The following is a 17,666-nucleotide window of genomic DNA, read 5'->3' on the forward strand; positions in this document are numbered from 1 at the left end:
TTTGAAATGAATAGTAGCCAATAAATAACTAATTTCGCCAAGTGCAGGAGTGTCAAACGCACCTCGCTAGAAGAGCGGATTGTATTTAGCACTCCAAACTGACCGAGGAGAGGAGAGAGGAGGGAATCACAGCCTATTGTGCCCTGAAAAAACACTACTGCTCTAAAGCTAGCATAGCTGGATTAGCATCTGAATATGAACAGATTGAATTAGCATTATGAGCGTGGCCATACGGGGAGCGTGTCTGCAGCCACTCAGAGCCTTTGAGTGGGCGATGGCGAGTAATATTAAGATACTGGGGGGTCTGAAAAGGGGAGCCCACCCCTGGACAAGAGAAAAAGAGTTATTGAACGTCCCCAAATGGCCTTGGGTGGGCTTTTCCTTAAAAGGATTTGCACCCAGGCTAAAAGAGAGGTTTTGAGATCCTAAGGCAGCTCGTGACAGGGGGCCCTGGGTTACTTCAAGGAACCAAAGAGCGAGCTGTAGGGGGTTGTCAGACGGGGCCTACTGCTGGCCTTGGGTGGCAGACATAATGGCACCATCTTTTATTTCAAAGGGCGTAATCATAAAAGTCACAAAAAGTTGGCAGTGGTTACCTGCTGATATTTTGCTCGTTATTTCAAAGTCATTGGTACACAAACAAGGTTGATTTGACACGAATAAAAGATAAAAGTCGAGACAGAAATGGTTCAACGACAGATGTGTTGCCGTTTTTTGGATGTGAGCTACTAACTATACATTGTACTGCTCACTGTTTGGTTGTGGTTACCTGCTGTGTTAAGTTGGTGTTGTACTGTATTTTGATGAGCACTGATCCAATGGGGGGGGGGCATCAAAGAATAAAGACTCTTTGACATTCAAAATAGTGATTGTTGCCGAGCTTACAAACACCAGCGAGCTACACAATGAGCTCGCCTAACTTCCCACGTGTTCGTTTGCCCTTGCATCAGTAATGTCATCTGCTCTTTTGTTCAGCATTGACAGCCCTTCTTCTGTTTCTTACCAACTTGGGACAGAACATTGAGCTAAACCCCCTGAGTTTTCTGCATTTAAGTCTATGCACTGTATGCTAACCTAAACTAGCGTAGCCTAATCGCTTCCCCTCCATTTGCTGGCAACATTGACAAATCTCCTATTTGCTCTTGTGTGGTATTAAGCGGCCTGTTATTTCCTTTGCCACACATCTCTCATTCTAAATGGACAGCTTCTCTCAGCACAATGCTAAATCGGTCAATTAAAGCGGCAGTGGGATTGAATTAAGCTCCAGCCTCTGATCTCGCTCAAAAGGAGGGGTCTGGGCTGAAAACGATTACTTACAGTGCGCACCTAACAAACGAGCGGCCCTAATTGATCCAAATGAATCCACGTCAGGCTTTGATGGAATCGAATATGGGCTCCATCTCAGAGCTCAAGAGTTAAATCCCTAATTTTTCATGCGAATGAGGGGAAGGGCAGTTGGCATTTTACACAGGGTTAAAACACACTTGAGAGCTTGTTGGGAGTATGCTCATAGCAGTTCAGACAGATGCGCAAATTCACTCCTGGCAGATGTGGTTGAATACAAATCAGCCTGTATGTTAAGCACCTCTACCTGCTCTTTTATTGTTATGGATCCAGACTTGCTTACCTTGACTGTAGTATTTTATTAGATTCCCAATAAACCATATGCTCACACAAACTATAACAGCTAAATGAGTCACACGGAAGAAATTCTGAAAGTGAACTACAATAAGCTTTGTAATAAAATGAAACAGTTTTATTTGTAAGCTCATAATGGTTGCATTAGATAATGCTGCGCACGTAAATGAGACACCAAGTAGCGTAGGATCTCTCGGGGGCTGAGAAAGGACCAATAACATGAAGCTGTGTTGATAAACTGTGCACTTGAACTTGTCTGGCTCTCCTCCACGGTCCCCTTAGATGTGAATATATACACACACACACACACACACACACCTACTCATTCCCCAACTTCCAGCCTAATGTTTTCTCCCTCTCCCATGAGAATCCCACGCAGAGCCCCGCAACCCACCCTCCTTTTCACCCCTCTCTCTCTCCCACGATACCTGGCGTCTCCACCTCTCTCAGGGAAATCCACCTGCTTTTGATCTCTCCCTCTCTCTTTCCCTCTCTTCTTTCTCCCGTCTTTCTCTTTCAGCCTGTCTATCTGCGCCTCGCCTCAGCTAAAGCAGGCGAATTTAAAATGGTGGAGCGCTCTTAGCCCCACGGATGAAAGAGAGCTTTAGACAAAGAACAGGGTGAGAGCTTTTTAAAATGAGACGGCAGCCAATGAAAGGGATGGATAGAGCGAGAGATGCAGAGACGGAGGGACAGAAAGAAAGGCTTGGGGCTGAATGGATGGAGAGAATGATACAGCAGAGGTATAGCAAGAGGGAAAAGAGGAAATATATGCAGAGAGTAGGCCAATTGTGAGGAAGCTCATTGAACATGTAGGAGCAGCAAGCGATGGACAGTTACAAGCGAGTGGCGAGTGATAAATGAGGGAAGTGATGGGGAGAAAGAGGTTAAGACAGCTGATAGATAGGATGGAAGATGGGGTATGCAAGGTGAGGAATTAAAGAGAGAAAAAGAAGAAAGAATTTGACATTGGATGATAAATAGACTTAAGACGGTGAAAGGAAAGAAGTTTGAGAAACAATTAGGAGTAAAGATTTAAAGAACAAAGAACACAATGGGATATGTGTTTACATTTTAGTATAGCTCTGTTATATCACAGTTGGTACTATTTTCCCCCTATGCTATTACTTAACAAATCACACGTTTACATCTTAGCCCTGTTTGAGTGCTTCTTTCACCCTTTCTTCTTCTTTTTAATCCTCCCCATACTCATACTGTAAACACCTGCTTGTACTGCAAAAAGCTGTAATAAGTTTCAGTGCACTTACTTCGAGAGGAGATGACATGGAGGAGATTTAACGAAATGAAAAGCAGCCCTCTTCTAACCTGTTTCAGTTTGTTAAACACATAAGGAATGAGATTTTACTGGTTCAAAGTCTTCTGTGTTATGATATGTAAATTCCACATTATGACACCGCCTCATTCTGTCTAGTTTTTTGCTGTCACGCTTTGTCAAATGAAGCAGTGAAGCAGTAAGATAAATAATGGATAGCTCCCTAACGTTCTCCTCTCATCTCTCTCTATTTTAGCTGCCTTTCCTGCGTAAACGGATCTTTCCCATGCCACTGGTGCAAATATCGCCACATGTGCACCCAGAACGCCAATGACTGCTCTTTCCAGGAGGGACGCGTCAACATCTCTGAGGTAAGATTCTCACTGCTGATTCATACATATTGCTGTCATAGGCTTAATGCAATAATCTGTGTATTCCCCTTTACATAAATGTGGGTGGGATGAGTCCAAAAAGCAGCTCAGGAGATTATATTTTCTGGCTCAATGTAATTTTTTTTATTTAAAGATTTGAGCAAATCTACCATAGTTCCTCATGACCGTTATTTTTCACATATATACTGTGGCTGTGATCACACAATGTAAGCTTGGTAATTTTCTCACACATGAAAACACAAATTATAACAACATAGGCACAAATTGTATTTAGCTACACACACACCTTTACCTTCGCCTCAGGGTTTCCTCACATCACCCTGCTGTGTGTGTCTGCTGTCTGTGTGTATAATAGTGGCTCTTGGCACAGTGACAACAGCTTGTGTACTGTGCAGCAATAATTCTGTCGTGGCCCATAAGGCCATAAGCAGGCCGGGATGAATGACTGTCTATGGAAATACTGCCTTGTTCTTACATAGCCAAATGCTGCATTAGCATAAAAGCTAATATCAATCGTGCCGAGTAGCGGCTACAGCGGGCGACATGCTAGGCATAACAAGTGTTTGTCAACTGCTGGAGTGTGTATGATGATATTAGTGATGGACACACAGCCATGCTGTGTTTTCACAGTGCTTTTCTTTTTCATTTCACTCTCTCATACACACCAAACACAGTCTCCCATGTATTAACAGGCACAGAAAATGCATTGAAATGCATATCTTCTCAATGGACTTACGGATGTAAATCCACTGCACTCCCAAGTGACTGACAGTCATGCCTGTTCTTTATCTGATTGATACCTCACACACAAATGCGCAAAAACACACACATACACACAATTCCCTATCTCCTTATGTTTGTGGCCTGACTCTCCCTGTTATCTCTGTGCAGATTAAAGCCCCCCCTTGTTGGCCGGCCTGACTCACCGGCCTTTATTAATTGGTCAACCTTTATCCAATTACTTTCCTCTTTATCTCTTCTCTCAACCGGAGCTGTGTAGAATCCAAAACACTTGCATGCAAAAAACCACAGCCTCTATGCCCATCCAAAACAACACACAGGCCAGCCTTCACGCCTCACGGAGCTAATGTTAGCGGATTAGTGCGCCCATCTGCAAGACATGGGGAGAGCGCTGGCTAGCACACTCCGAGCTGAGAGAGGCCAGAGGGGCAACGGATGGATAAACAGGAAAGGCCTGCAGTGACGAAGGAAAAAATGAAGGAAAGCAGGATGTGCAAGTAAACATATAAAATGCGTAGTAATAACAGTGAACGACAGGAGAGGATGACACTTGAGTACCGGACATGAATTAGTTAGGTGTAACATGTATTAGTCTAAGGTCTACATCTGTCCACGTGCTGATTCATAACGGTTTTTAAAGCATGTAGATGTAAAATATTTAGAAATATCCTGCAACATAGTGCTCTATTCATTCAAAAAAAATATATTTTTGGTGCAGTATGTTATGAGGTTGGTTCAAACCAGGATGAGCTAGAACAAAGAGACACAGCATGACAAAGGGAAATGAGAAAAATGGATGGAGTAGGAGGTGAAGAGACTGAGAGAGGGGACGAGTGAGAGAGGCAGCGGGAAGAAGGAAGGGATAGACAGACCGGCTGACAGTGGCATGTGGACACAGAGACCTCTCCTGTCACCTCGTCTGCCCAAGAAACCACCGACCACATGCTCCAGTAGAGAATCCATCATCTGCACTGTGTCACACACACACACACACACAGACACCATAGACACACAACTACTATACTTTGTGTCTTGCCTAAAAGTGTAAACATTCTGACAGTGACATGTACGCGCGCGCACGTACACACACATACACAGTCATTCATCATCCTTCTCCAAGCTGCTATATCCATTAGATGCGCTTTCAATGCCCCAACAAGTACAGCTCTTCCTGTAGGCTAGACTTATCCTTCTCCTCCCCAGGGCCCGTCTCTCTCTCTCTACCCCATTCCTCACCACTTTGATGCTCATTCACCCCATCTTTTTCTCATCTATCTTTTTCCTCACCTTGCTTGCTCTGTATGTAAATCCTGTATAGTTAAAGAAAAGAGAAGGAGGACAGAAATATGCCTCTCATCCCTAGGATCTTATAGTTTTGCCTCTTTATCTACTGGTAAAGTGGGAATAGCTTGGCATGCCATCAGGGATGCGCGCGTGTGTGTGTGTGTGTGTGTGTGTGTGTGTGGACATATGCTTACACCCTTAATTTAGAGCTCAAATGATCCTTTTTGCCGTGCTCTAGCTTAATTCTGAATACAAATAGCAGTGTTTAACATAACAGTGAAGTTGGCTCTCTTGGTAGCAGACATTTCACTCAGTAGACAGGATTAAATAAGACTCATCTTCAGCAGTGATCACAGGCCAGATAGAAGTTTTCCCCACGGGGCTGAGAAGTGGCTGCTCCTCACGTCTGACTGCATGGTCTGAGTGGTGTTGTACCAACTAGGCAGTAGAGCAAGGAGGGAATATAGGACCAGCTGACCTTACAACGTGTGGGCCAAGGTTGACAGCTGAATTATTTTTTTTACCAATATGATCAACCCTCTCTCTTCCCCTGCTTCACGGTTATTCTTACATTTCTTCACTAGGCCGACATCAATCCTAAAACCTTAAAAAGGAATAGTTGCAGCTCAATAAACATCAGCGTTCTCATTCTGAATATAACAAACATTTGACGGTCGAACATCAAACATTTCTTCCTCTCGAGCCTTGATTTCTGACTACCTTTTTCCTTTTCAAGTGTTTCGCTCTTATGTCCGACAGTATCCGAATCTTCTGTTACCGTGGCAACTCAGAGGCTCTGCGTGTTGCAGATGAGGACTTCTTTTCTTCCTCCTTTTTTTATGTTCTCCTTTTCGCACAACCAGCGCTGCGAAAGACAAATTACATTGTATGGAATACTTTTTTATGATTGCCAGGCAAAAAAATAGTAAGTTAAAAGAAATAAGATCCAACAGAAAAAAGGGATTAAACAAGCCAACCAAAGGAGTAAAGGTGTTGTTTGTTTTTGTGAACAGACTGTGTTGAGATAGGGAAGAAAGAGAGGGAAAGAAAATGGATAGACAGAGTAAGCAGGGAGGAAATAAATATAATGAGTGACATTTCCAAATCAAATATGCATGAATCAACATTGCCTCCAATAGCACAACAAACAAACTCACGAATTAAGGAGCAACCGGGCGGAAAATTGCAGCAGAGGAGTAAGAGTTTCTTTATTATAAAAACAAACAAAAAAAATGGAGAGGGAGGAAGGCTAGAGTGAAAGAAGGAAAGAATGTCTCCTTTCTGTTTTATTCCTTTATTCATATAGTAAGCTTTTTCCTTCTCCTTTGTCTCCTTACCTTTTTTTTTAAGGAACTTGATTTGCCATTCCTTTCTTTACTTTTGTCCCTCCTTTTTCTTCCTCCTCCTGCTCTCCTTCTTTCTCCCTCCACACCCCAGGAGAGAAAGTGCTATTCTGAGCCAAAGCCTTGATGAGAGCCGGGCAAGGTTCAGGGTGGTTGGACTCGGCATTGTTAAGACATGCTTACGTGTTTGTTTTGCTGCAAAGCAAGGCTCAGTCTCACTCGAGCAATCAAGGCAGCGGTTAACTTGATTGAGATTTGTGGGTACAGCGCTGCTGCCGCTTCTTTTTTTTTTCTGAACTCTTTGGCTGTCACTCTTTTACAATTTCCTCTCTTTCTCTCTTTTATCCACTTCTTTTTTGTGTCATTTTGAGCTTTAACTTTATATACAACATCCAGGTTTTATCTGTTAGCGTTTAAACAATGCTGATATTGTTTGTTTTGGGACTAAGTCCAGACTGAGGAAAATCTTACCATCACATACCAAATATTAACATTCTTTGTGATTCTTCCAAATGCGGTTAAGTGGTTTGCATTTGTGTCCAAACTCCACTTTCAGTCAGGATGTAGTCATTATAACCAAAACATGCTTTCTTGCGCTTTTATTTTAAATATAATACAGTGTTCACTGGCGTCATGTGTCCGGGCGTCTATCAGTCACTGTAGCTGCCCCATCAGTGTCCTCTTCTACATTTATTTTTGCCGTGTCCTCCATGTCTGTGTGCCGTGGAATGTGTTGCTCTAGTGATGAATATTTCACTCTTTTATAAATGCAACACTTTCCTCGTCCAACATCTGTCCGCTCTTTGCATGGATGCATGATGGGTTAAGCGTTGTCACCCTCCTACTCATTCCTTTCTCTCTCCTCCACCTTCTTCCTCCTCCTTGTGTGCATGAAAACCTTTAAAGCATTAGCTTGATGTTTTGGGAAAGACGCTTATTCAATTTCTTGCCAAGATCTATGCCTTTCTCATATCTGCATGGTACATATGTAGCTGGAGCCAGCGGCCAGTTAGCTTAGCTTAGTATGAAGACTGGAAACCGAGGGTGAAAGCTAGACTGGCTCTGTCCAAAGTAGGAAAAAAAAAAAGCCTACTAGAAAATTTATATCTCACTAATTAACATGTTGTATCATGTTGTACCAAAAACTGTGTTCAAGTGTAATAGACGATGAAATAGCCCAGTAGTCCATGAGACATAATAAATATATATATATAACTATATAAACTATATCAAATGTTAAACTAGTCCTTTTTAATACATGTGTATCAAAGCATCATTGCAGTTGTGCTGTACACACTCACATACTCACACTCGAGTTCTACTGCCTGCTGGCAAAGACACAAAGTAATGTTAGTGTATGACACATAGTCACTAGACACTACATTAATTAGAGAGGCTCAATATAGGCTGCATTCAGAACAAAGTATAACAGTACACATGAATATATTTTCCCAAGAGCTGTCTTACCCTCACACCCTTAATCAAGCACATACACATATAGCATACAGCCTACCCACACATTCTTAAACAGTCACAGAAACACATGCTTACCCTCTTCCTTTCTCTGCCTTACACACACACACACACACAAACACACACACTCTCTCCATGGCTGAAAGGGTTATTTGTGATGGAGGTGTGAAGGCCCCGAACCGTGACATTCTGGCACACTGTGTTTACCCTGGCTGGTACTCAGACACTGAACAGAACACACACACACACACACACACACACACACACACATACGCGCGCACACACTCTCACTCACTCCAGAGAAGGACATCCCACAGATTGCAGGCCAAGGCCGCTTGAGGGGCCTCGCTGTGTGCATGGATATACGTGTGTGTGTTTGTCTATACTGCTTTAGCGTCAGTGTGTGTGACTGTCACTGGTTCTTATCAGGACAAAGCACAACCAGCAGCACAGGGCTGCAGGGGGCGTGGGGGTGATGGGGAGGGTGGAGTGGGCGAGTGGTTAAATAATATCCATTCTTTCCTTTTTTTCCCCTCCTTCCCTCTCTCCCTCCTGGTGTCTTTATCTGTCAGCAATATCTGTCTTAACCCCTCATCATCATCCTTTATTTTTTCTTCCCTTCTCTTCCCACACAGTGTTGTCACCCAAATCATGTTTCAGCAGTGTTCTCGCATTTTTCTGCCCACTGTCACGATCCACAGACTCCATTCTTGAGTCCATCTGTCCTTTCCTTTTCCATCATCTTTTCTTCTTATGCCTCATCTGTCACCATACACAACTTCCTTTTTTAAATCTGTTTGTCAAATAGATGCTGCTCCTTGTTTGCTCTTCTTTTGTATTTATTAGTCCATTCATTTACTCTCTCTACCCAAGTGCATCATTTCGCATATAGCTGGACTCAAATAAACATACACCCACACACGTATTTTCTGCCTAATATTAAGGGGAGATGTGCTTAAGCCATATTTAATAAAATCCAAAACAATGTTTGGAAGAGGGGACAAATAAATGTTGGGTGGAGGTGGGGTGTACTTTCCCCCTTGCAGTTCTCCAAAACAATGATGTTCTTCCAGTGTTTCATTTATTTCGCAGAGGACAAACCAAAGACGGACAGAGGTGCTGTAATTGAGACCAGATGTAAACAGAGTGGAAGGGAAGGAGGGGGAAAGTAAAGAAACAAACAAAGACAAGGACAGGGAGGCATATAGAGAACCCTGGCAGTAACAAGCAGCAGATTATATCCAGAGTGACGCATTTTATTTTCCAAATGCGCTCCATGCTTGAAGGGAGGGGAGGGAGAGGGAGAAATTCAGGGAACACGGAGAGGAAGTGGAGGCGACAGGGTGAAGTAACCACATGCCTTCTTTGCCAGATGGATCTCACTTGGACCGTGATCATCTAGCGCTTAACCCTTGGTTTGGTTTGGTAGCTGACTCCTTTAGCTGTTCAAACTGCTCCTGACAGCCCTCCAACCCTTCCCCCGTTTTGGTGGACTTTCTCAGGAAACTTCTCCAACACTTGTCCAAGAGTCAATAATTGCATTTCTACCTCTGGGAAATCAGAGTGGGATTGTATCAGGTGTTCTGGCAAACTCTCTTGTAAGTCCCTCTTAATTTGTTAAGAGAGAACAATGCAGTGAACAGAGGAAGTGTAAGTGTTTTTTGAGTACTAGTAATGTAATTTAGCCCCTCAGTCACGTTGTGTGTGTGTGTGTACTTCCCACGCGATCATACTGTTTGTAGCAGGGAAAAAAAGAAGCTGGAGATATTTGGATCTTGTCCCTGGATGCCGTCTTTGCATACACTCACACACAGATGTGTCTGCATGCTAACGCATGCAGGGTCTGTCACATATGCATGCAGATGTTCCATCTCTCCTTCTCTATGTGGCTATTTTTAGCCTGACCGTCCCACTGCTTATCTTCCCTTTTCCCTCTCGTACAGCTCTTCCCTTCTTTTTTTCAGAAGCTTTCCCTAAAATTCCCTCACTTACTGACAGAATGCAGGGAGGGTGGGTCGCCCTGACTGGGAGACGCTGCAGAGACGCCAGCCTGTCATAGCCTATGAAGTATGCTTAGTAGACAACTACACAAGGACGGCAGAGTTATATGAAGGCAGAGGGTGGAGTTTAGCAAATGCAGCTTGCCTTAAGTGTAATGATTATGCAGATTCGAAGGACACTTTCTTGGTCTAATTGGTTGAAAACTGTTAATCCTTACATGACATTGAGAAAATGTGGAGCAGTCATTTGAGCTCAGCACTGGCAAATGCGAAGTGTTAGGTGCAACATCGCTGCTAGGTTATTCTTTCCTTGATGTAATCCTCTGCCGCCCGGCAAGGCCCACTGATTTAGCGAGCATGACCCCAGCTATGCCAACATGCTGGCTGCAGCGATGAATACAAGATCAGTGAGAGCTTAATGATGAGCCAATGTGAAGTAAAGGTTCACACAAACAGAAACACGATGACATGATGCACGGGGTTTGCAGGCCATGCACAAGCGTGTTTCAGCATTTGTGTCTCTGCAAGTGTGCGTCTATGTGTCAGTCCCAGGTCCCGGTGGTTTAATTATTCAGGCTGTATTAAATCTTCATTTCTGCAGCCCTCACAGTCTGCCCACCTAATGGTTAACACAGATGAATATTGCATTTTTACCATCAACCCGCGTGTGTGTGTGTGTGTCGGAGAGAGGGAAGAGAGAAATACAGAGTCACTGAGAGAAAGAGATGACGGCAGTTGGAGACAGATGGATAACAGTGCAAAGTGAGCTGAAAGAAAAACAAACTCAAAAGTGCAGGCGGAGCAGAGAATGAGACTGAGATTGAGAAACAGCGACCACCTGCTGGGATGGAGAGGCATAGAGAAGGGCGGTGGCGGGGGAGGGGAGGTGGGGTCTCCATCTTGTTGAGCACTGATTTTTATTTTTTTTTTCCCAACCTCTATTTAACTGACACAAGTGCACTCCCATGGAAACCCAAGGCGGTCAGTGATCCACTGCTTACAAGCGGTAGATACATGGAGATGGACACTGGTGCCAGTGGGGCGCTGAGTTTTTATATAGTTTGAATTTAATGCTTTAAAAACTGTAAAATGGGTTTATTTTTCTCACCACATAAAGGCAAAACATTATTTGAAGATGCAAAGCACCTCATAGCTCCAGAAAGAAAAGTAATTTATTCATTCATTTTCTTCTGAATGGCCTGTTTGCCTCCTAGTGGCTGACAGCACTTCTACAGACGACACTGAAGCAGGTCGTTCCCTTGCATTTTCTCTGCCAAACTTCTGAATTAAGTGTCTGGGTTGCTCATATGATACTTTTTTCTTTCAAGTTTCATTGTGACTCACACGTTTATAAGTATTTTCTGACATTTGCTGGTATTGACTTGAGTAAAAGATGAAAATGGCGAATGCCATGAACTGTATAACTGTATGGTTTCTGTAATGTATGAAATCTGTGGTGTTACCTAAAAATATGGCAGGCAGTAGTTTTATTTACTGTTATTGCGCATTTTGACACATGATCTTATGCTGCCAACGTTTGTATCATAGCTTTGTTTACGCACATCTAGACAGAAGTAGGTTAGTTATTATAATTATCAGTAAACCTTTCCACTGTAGAGTCTTGATTATCAATTATCTATATTTCCACTTCTTTTTGATAACAAAATTCACAACCGTAGTTCTGAAACATTACTTGCAGAGAGGAGCCATAGGCATCAGGCAGGAGAGCGTATCTACCGCTGAAATAAAGGTTTGTCTTTGAGAAGCTGAAAAGCACAAGGTTTGATCGCTGCTGACATATCTGGGTTAGAGATGATAACAGGGTGCCAGAAGTCCCTCCCCCTCCCATCTACTCTAAAAATCCATAAGGAGTAAAAAAAATAAGACCTGCATTGAATCAACATTCACACATTCCTGCTTTTGTTTATTGTTTTATAGCATACTGTGTCGTCTATGTCCGGGGGATAAACTGTGTAGGTCTTGCAGTTTGCTCGTCAAGTCAAGGATAAGGGATTAGGATACTCAATCAACATGCGTATTTGTCTGGGTGGGACAACAAAGCAGTGTATTTGTGCTTGTATGTAAACAGTAGGAGAAACATATATGTGTATGTAGATTCCGTCAAGCTCCTGCTCTGTAAGACTTTGATAATCCACGCTGAATAACATTCATGTAACACGTTCCCCAGCATCTCGCTTTAATTCAGACTCCTTTCTTTGCTCCACTGCACTCACTCTCTTTTCCCATTCACTCCTCATCTCTCTCTCTCTCTCTCTCTCTCTCTCTCTCTCTCTCTCTCTCTCTCTCTCTCTCTCTCTCTCTCTCTCTCTCTCTCTCTCTCTCTCTCCCTCCCTCCTTCCTTCTCTCCTTCCGTGCATCACTTCTCTGCTATGAAACTTCGGACGTGGGCGGACCATATCATAGTCCCTTTCAAGGTTCAAAGTCCCGTTTCTTCCCTCGCTCCCGCTCTGTTCTACATGTTGCTGCCTTATTAAGTTGTTCCACTGTCTCCCTCTCTTCCCCTCACCTTCTCTCTCTCCCCCTCCCCAGCAGTAACTGTCTGGTTGGTCACAGAACATCTTTCTGGTTTCTGCCTGCTAATGAGCCCGCCTCCAGTTTGCGTGCGTGCGTGCGTGCGTGCGTGCGCGCGCACACACACACACACACCTACATGCCATGTGCCTCACCCTGCAGCTAACGTAGACATTCACTTTTAATAATAGTTGCACACTTGTATACTGTTTATGACATATAGTGGCATGTGTACACTGTCTTACTGATTATAACTGATATTTTGCATAAATACATGCCTACATACACTCTTCTAATCGATGTTACCAGTGACTTAACAAGTAGGCTGTTTGTTTCGCTCCTCTTATCCCAGTGGCTGGTACAGGTCCAGAAGAAGTACACACACACACACTGAAACAAACACATGGCTGCTGGCCAGCTGGTACACAGGGAAATGTGGAATATGTGGTCCTAGCTTTGACATTGTGATGTATGCCATGACATGATATTATATGGCTTATATTAATTAAGAAATTAATTGGAAGCAGCCTGCCTTTAAAGATACCATTGAAAATGTAATCACAATAAAATGTTATGTATTAATGACATGTAATCACAATGTACGTATTTTTCTCAAAAACAAAGATTCTTAAAGGTTCAGTGTATAAGTTCTAGTGACATCTAGTGTCTGTCTCAGGCACCGTAGCTATACCCCGCAGTATAGCTACGGTGCCTGTGACAGGACAAAGATGTCATCTATGAGATAAAAGAGATTGCCATTCAAGAAATTGGGTTTCTTTAGATAGATGTGTTAAGAAATTATGTAAAATCAAATATTTTTTTGAATATTATTGTTACTTTTTCATTAATAAACAACAGCCACATGAAGAAATGAAGTGCTACATGATGTCTCATACTCCTATAATACATTATTTTACATCTTTGGAGGGTTGGCTCATCTGGACTAACATACCAAAGTAAGTGAAGAAATTCTCAAACCCTATCACATCTAGTGCATCAAGTATGACCGCTGACAGATACCAGGACAATGTAAACCACACTGTTTCTGCACCACAGTCCATTATAAACCACATAATACATGAAGTTTACAAAGGCATTGGCTGGTAAGAATGGCTCCTCTTGCTTTGCTTAATTAATTAATAATAAGCAATCTGCAAATATTTCCAAAATGTCTTTTTTGAATTTTTTGAAATACAACAGAAACACAAAGTAGTACTGACAGCCATAATTTCAGCTTGTGGTAAAATGGTGCAACGTTTTTAATGGCCATTTAGCATCTCAAGTACAAATTACATATTTGTGTGCACAGTGGGACGCAATATCCAATAACATTTTTTAATGCAAATTCGGAAAGTATTCATTATTGGTCACTTGATAGGCACACGGTCTTGTTATATATACATTTATTCATTTAGCTGACGCTTTTATCCAAAACGACTTACAATTGCTATACATGTCAGAGGTCGCACGCCTCTGGAGCAACTAGGGGTTAAGTGTCTTGCTCAGGGACACAATGGGTAGCGATCAGCTGATTCTTACGAACTTGACGTACAAAGCTAAAAACATAGCGCTGGAGAGAGAGAGAGTAACTACATGAAATTAATCCAACTAACACCACAAGCCAAAGCACAGCTCTGGAGAGTAAAAGTTTAGCTGGCTGATGCTTCCATGCTCTAAGCTAATGTTATGGTTTTATTGCCAATTAACGTTACTGATCTGAGCTGATTGTCTGGCTAAGTAACCGGCAAAACCAAACCACAGGCTGGAGAATAAGTAGGCGCCATGAAATTAATACATATTTCACAACACTGACTTACAGGGGAAACATGTTACGGCTCTCTGTGATTATGGCCAGCTTCTAGCTAAAGCTATCAAACAACAGTTTTCATGTCCCGCAGAAAACAGACAACTTAAGCACCGCTGTGAAACATCTGTCCCACATTAACGTTATAGCCTTACATCAGGGAAAATCCACAAAATCCGTGATTTTGCTGTCAGCTGTCTGTCCCGACTCCGTCTGGCTGTCGGCTCTCGTGCTAAATAACACGTGTGCTCCTTCATTTCTCCAAATGTCACTTCTCTTCTAACTTCTAATAAACCAGAAGACTACTCGGAGACTGTATATTACTATTATTATTACTTTGTACGTATTCAATGTAGTGACGGCCGTCTACATTACCGGAATTACACAAGCAGAAGAAGAATGCTGTGATGAGGAAATGCGCTCTGTAGCGCTGTTTGTTCGTTGATGGCTACGGTAGAAACATGACGACAAAATACAGTGACCTCCATAAAAGGGGGTGCCCGCGGTTATGTAGATATAAATGTCTCATTCTAAGGTAATAAAAACATAATGGTTAATTATGTAAGGTCTTTATACACCACTGAAAACATAGTTATGGATCTTATATTGCATTTCTGTCAATAGAGGCTCAGAAATATTACACACTGAACCTTTAAATAGAACCAGTGTAGACGGAAATACAACTAGCAATTCATAGTTTTGAACTGTAAAAGCATTTCTAAAAAACACATTTCCATCAGTCTTTGAAATATTTTACAATGGATGTATGTCTATTTTATGGAAACCCACAAACAACCAACAAATAACATCAAACCGGTGATGTGTGGGAACGTTTTGCTTTGTCAACGATGCCATCATATTCAGTAGGATCTGAACTTTTTCACATTATTTCGCTCTGAATTAGCCCACCTGACCGCACGAGCTTGACTTTTTCTTCCTGCAGCGCAATTCTGCAGCAAACAATTTAATTGTATTTTATATGATAATCATATCGGTTTATTGCCCAACATGATTTATTAGTTCATTGAAAGACGGTCATTACAAAGGTTAGAGGCTTCAATCCCTCTGGAGTTTCACACAGCCAGAATGTATCACACACCATGTCATGCACGTTACCTTGGATAAAAGGATCCACCCAATGCAATATATCGTAATACAATATTAATCTATAGTGGTGTAACAAGGCGTAGATGGGACTCTTTAGTTCAAGGCTGCAGACTGATCTTTGGTTTCCAACGTGAGGCCTCTGTCACAAAGCCTGGGGGGATGTTGACAGGCGGTGGGGAGCATTCAACACTCTTCATATACCCCTTTGTCAGGCCCCTGTGACACACACACACACACACACACACACACACACACACACACACACACACACACACTCTCTGTCCCTCTTATTTGTACCAGTGTGCCCCCCTTGCGCCTCTGTGGCCATCCATGCCATCTCATCTCTCCCCCGGGTTCCCCATATCGCTTTACTTCATTATTTAGTGTGTTATTTTTTCTCCTCCCTGATCTATAGTCCCCACATCACAGAGGCGGCTAATTAATTATGGATGGACTTGATGGAGGGGGGTTGAGGGAGATGGGGGGACTTTAAAAAAAACGACCAGACACCCGCCTCATTACGTATGCGCAGTGTTTTTGGAGCTTTATTAATTTATATCTTGTCAGGCTATGCCAAAGTCGTCAGAACTCTTTTGGCTTTTTAATACATTTATTTATTTATATAGCATCCCACTCTCTTCATCCTCCAACCCCTCGCCCCTCCGCCTCATCTACAGAATGTCTTGATTTTAATCTCTCACCTTCTACACATCTGCAATCACACACACATGCACACTTGCCTGTCTCATTATCTGCTGTTGGCGGATGTTAAAAGGTGTTTTGCTCACTTGCGAGTAGAGATTATCTCATCCGCCTGGTGAACACTTGTTTTATTAATTTTTTTTTCTTATATTTTTTCCCATTTGGTGTGGAACGAGGTGGTGTGGTACATCATACATCAGACCGCATTGAAAATGAAGGAAGGAATATTTTAGAACGGGCTTGACCTAGAACGACAGCTGCTCTCCTTTGAGAAGGCTCACGGCGACGTTCAATCAAAACTGGCATCTGGGTGTCGGCAATAACGTGTCAAAAAATATAGGTCAAGCATTGTATGATTGTAAGAATATTATTGTTAGGAATGATTGCTTGGGCTTTTTTTGTGTCTCAAGAACACATCGAAGTATGTATCAACTGCAAATATAATCAGAGTGAAGCAGTTTCCTCGTATTCTGTATGCAGGAAATTTTCGGTGAGTTAATATATACAATACATCTTAATAATCTACATAATTATATATGCTTTTTACTGCGGCAGTAGCCTTGGGCGGCAAAGCTAACAGCGACCTTTAATGGAAAACAAACACGGAGAGGTACGGAAAGCCCTCTGGCTACTTGCCTTTGAACCAAAGTTGGAGACTTGGAAGTCCGCCATCATAAACACATACTGGAAAAAAAAAAACATACACACACTTTTACATCCCAATCCAATCAGGGTGTGGGAGCTTATTTTACAGTTAATGGTGAATGTTTGTTTACCCAACTCGTCATCAACTGTGTGCTAGGAAACAAAGAATGTCAAATTTGGCAAAGGCAGTTTTCTGCTACAGTATCCACATCTGCTGGTGTTAAAAAATGTTTATGAAGATGTCAGAACACAAGGACAGTGATCAGAATCTCAAAATAGAGCAGATGTTTTTCTGCCGTGTCCTGGTGTGGAGAAACCATCTGTGCCGTGCATTCCTTCACACACCATCTCCACTGCACACACATGTAACTTTACTATAAATGGCAGTTACCAGTTAGAGGAGAGCAAGAAAAAGTGAACCTTATGATGAAGCGAGCTGCTGTTCTGTGCAAAAAGAAGTGCTGCTCTGGTGCATTTGTGTGTAGAGACAAGCTCAAATTGCCATCTCTCTTGCCGTCCGTTGAATCGCTATCGGACAGTTAACTGAGTCAGCTCACCTCCCCGAGGCATTTATAGCACAAATCCTATATCCTGCCGGTATGGTACGTACACAGGCACATACACACACATTAAAACACACCTTTTTATTAGCCGTCACACACACACACACACACACACACACACACACACACACACACACACACACACACACACACACACACACACACACAC

The 17,666-nt window shown here is 42.5% G+C and overlaps 1 protein-coding gene across 6 annotated transcripts in view; it reads left to right on the plus strand.

Moving 5' to 3' along the window:
• plxna1b (plexin A1b) overlaps nt 1–17,666 on the plus strand; it is a 200,039-nt gene that overhangs the window by 112,693 nt on the left and 69,680 nt on the right. For all 6 annotated transcript variants that reach the window (XM_046029350.1, XM_046029354.1, XM_046029353.1 and 3 more), the window contains exon 9: nt 3,168–3,282. In XM_046029350.1, coding sequence (XP_045885306.1) covers nt 3,168–3,282 — 115 coding nt within the window. The remainder of the gene's footprint in view (nt 1–3,167; nt 3,283–17,666) is intronic.

Source organism: Micropterus dolomieu, linkage group LG18 (genome assembly GCF_021292245.1).
Source record: "Micropterus dolomieu isolate WLL.071019.BEF.003 ecotype Adirondacks linkage group LG18, ASM2129224v1, whole genome shotgun sequence".
Lineage (NCBI taxonomy): Eukaryota > Metazoa > Chordata > Actinopteri > Centrarchiformes > Centrarchidae > Micropterus > Micropterus dolomieu.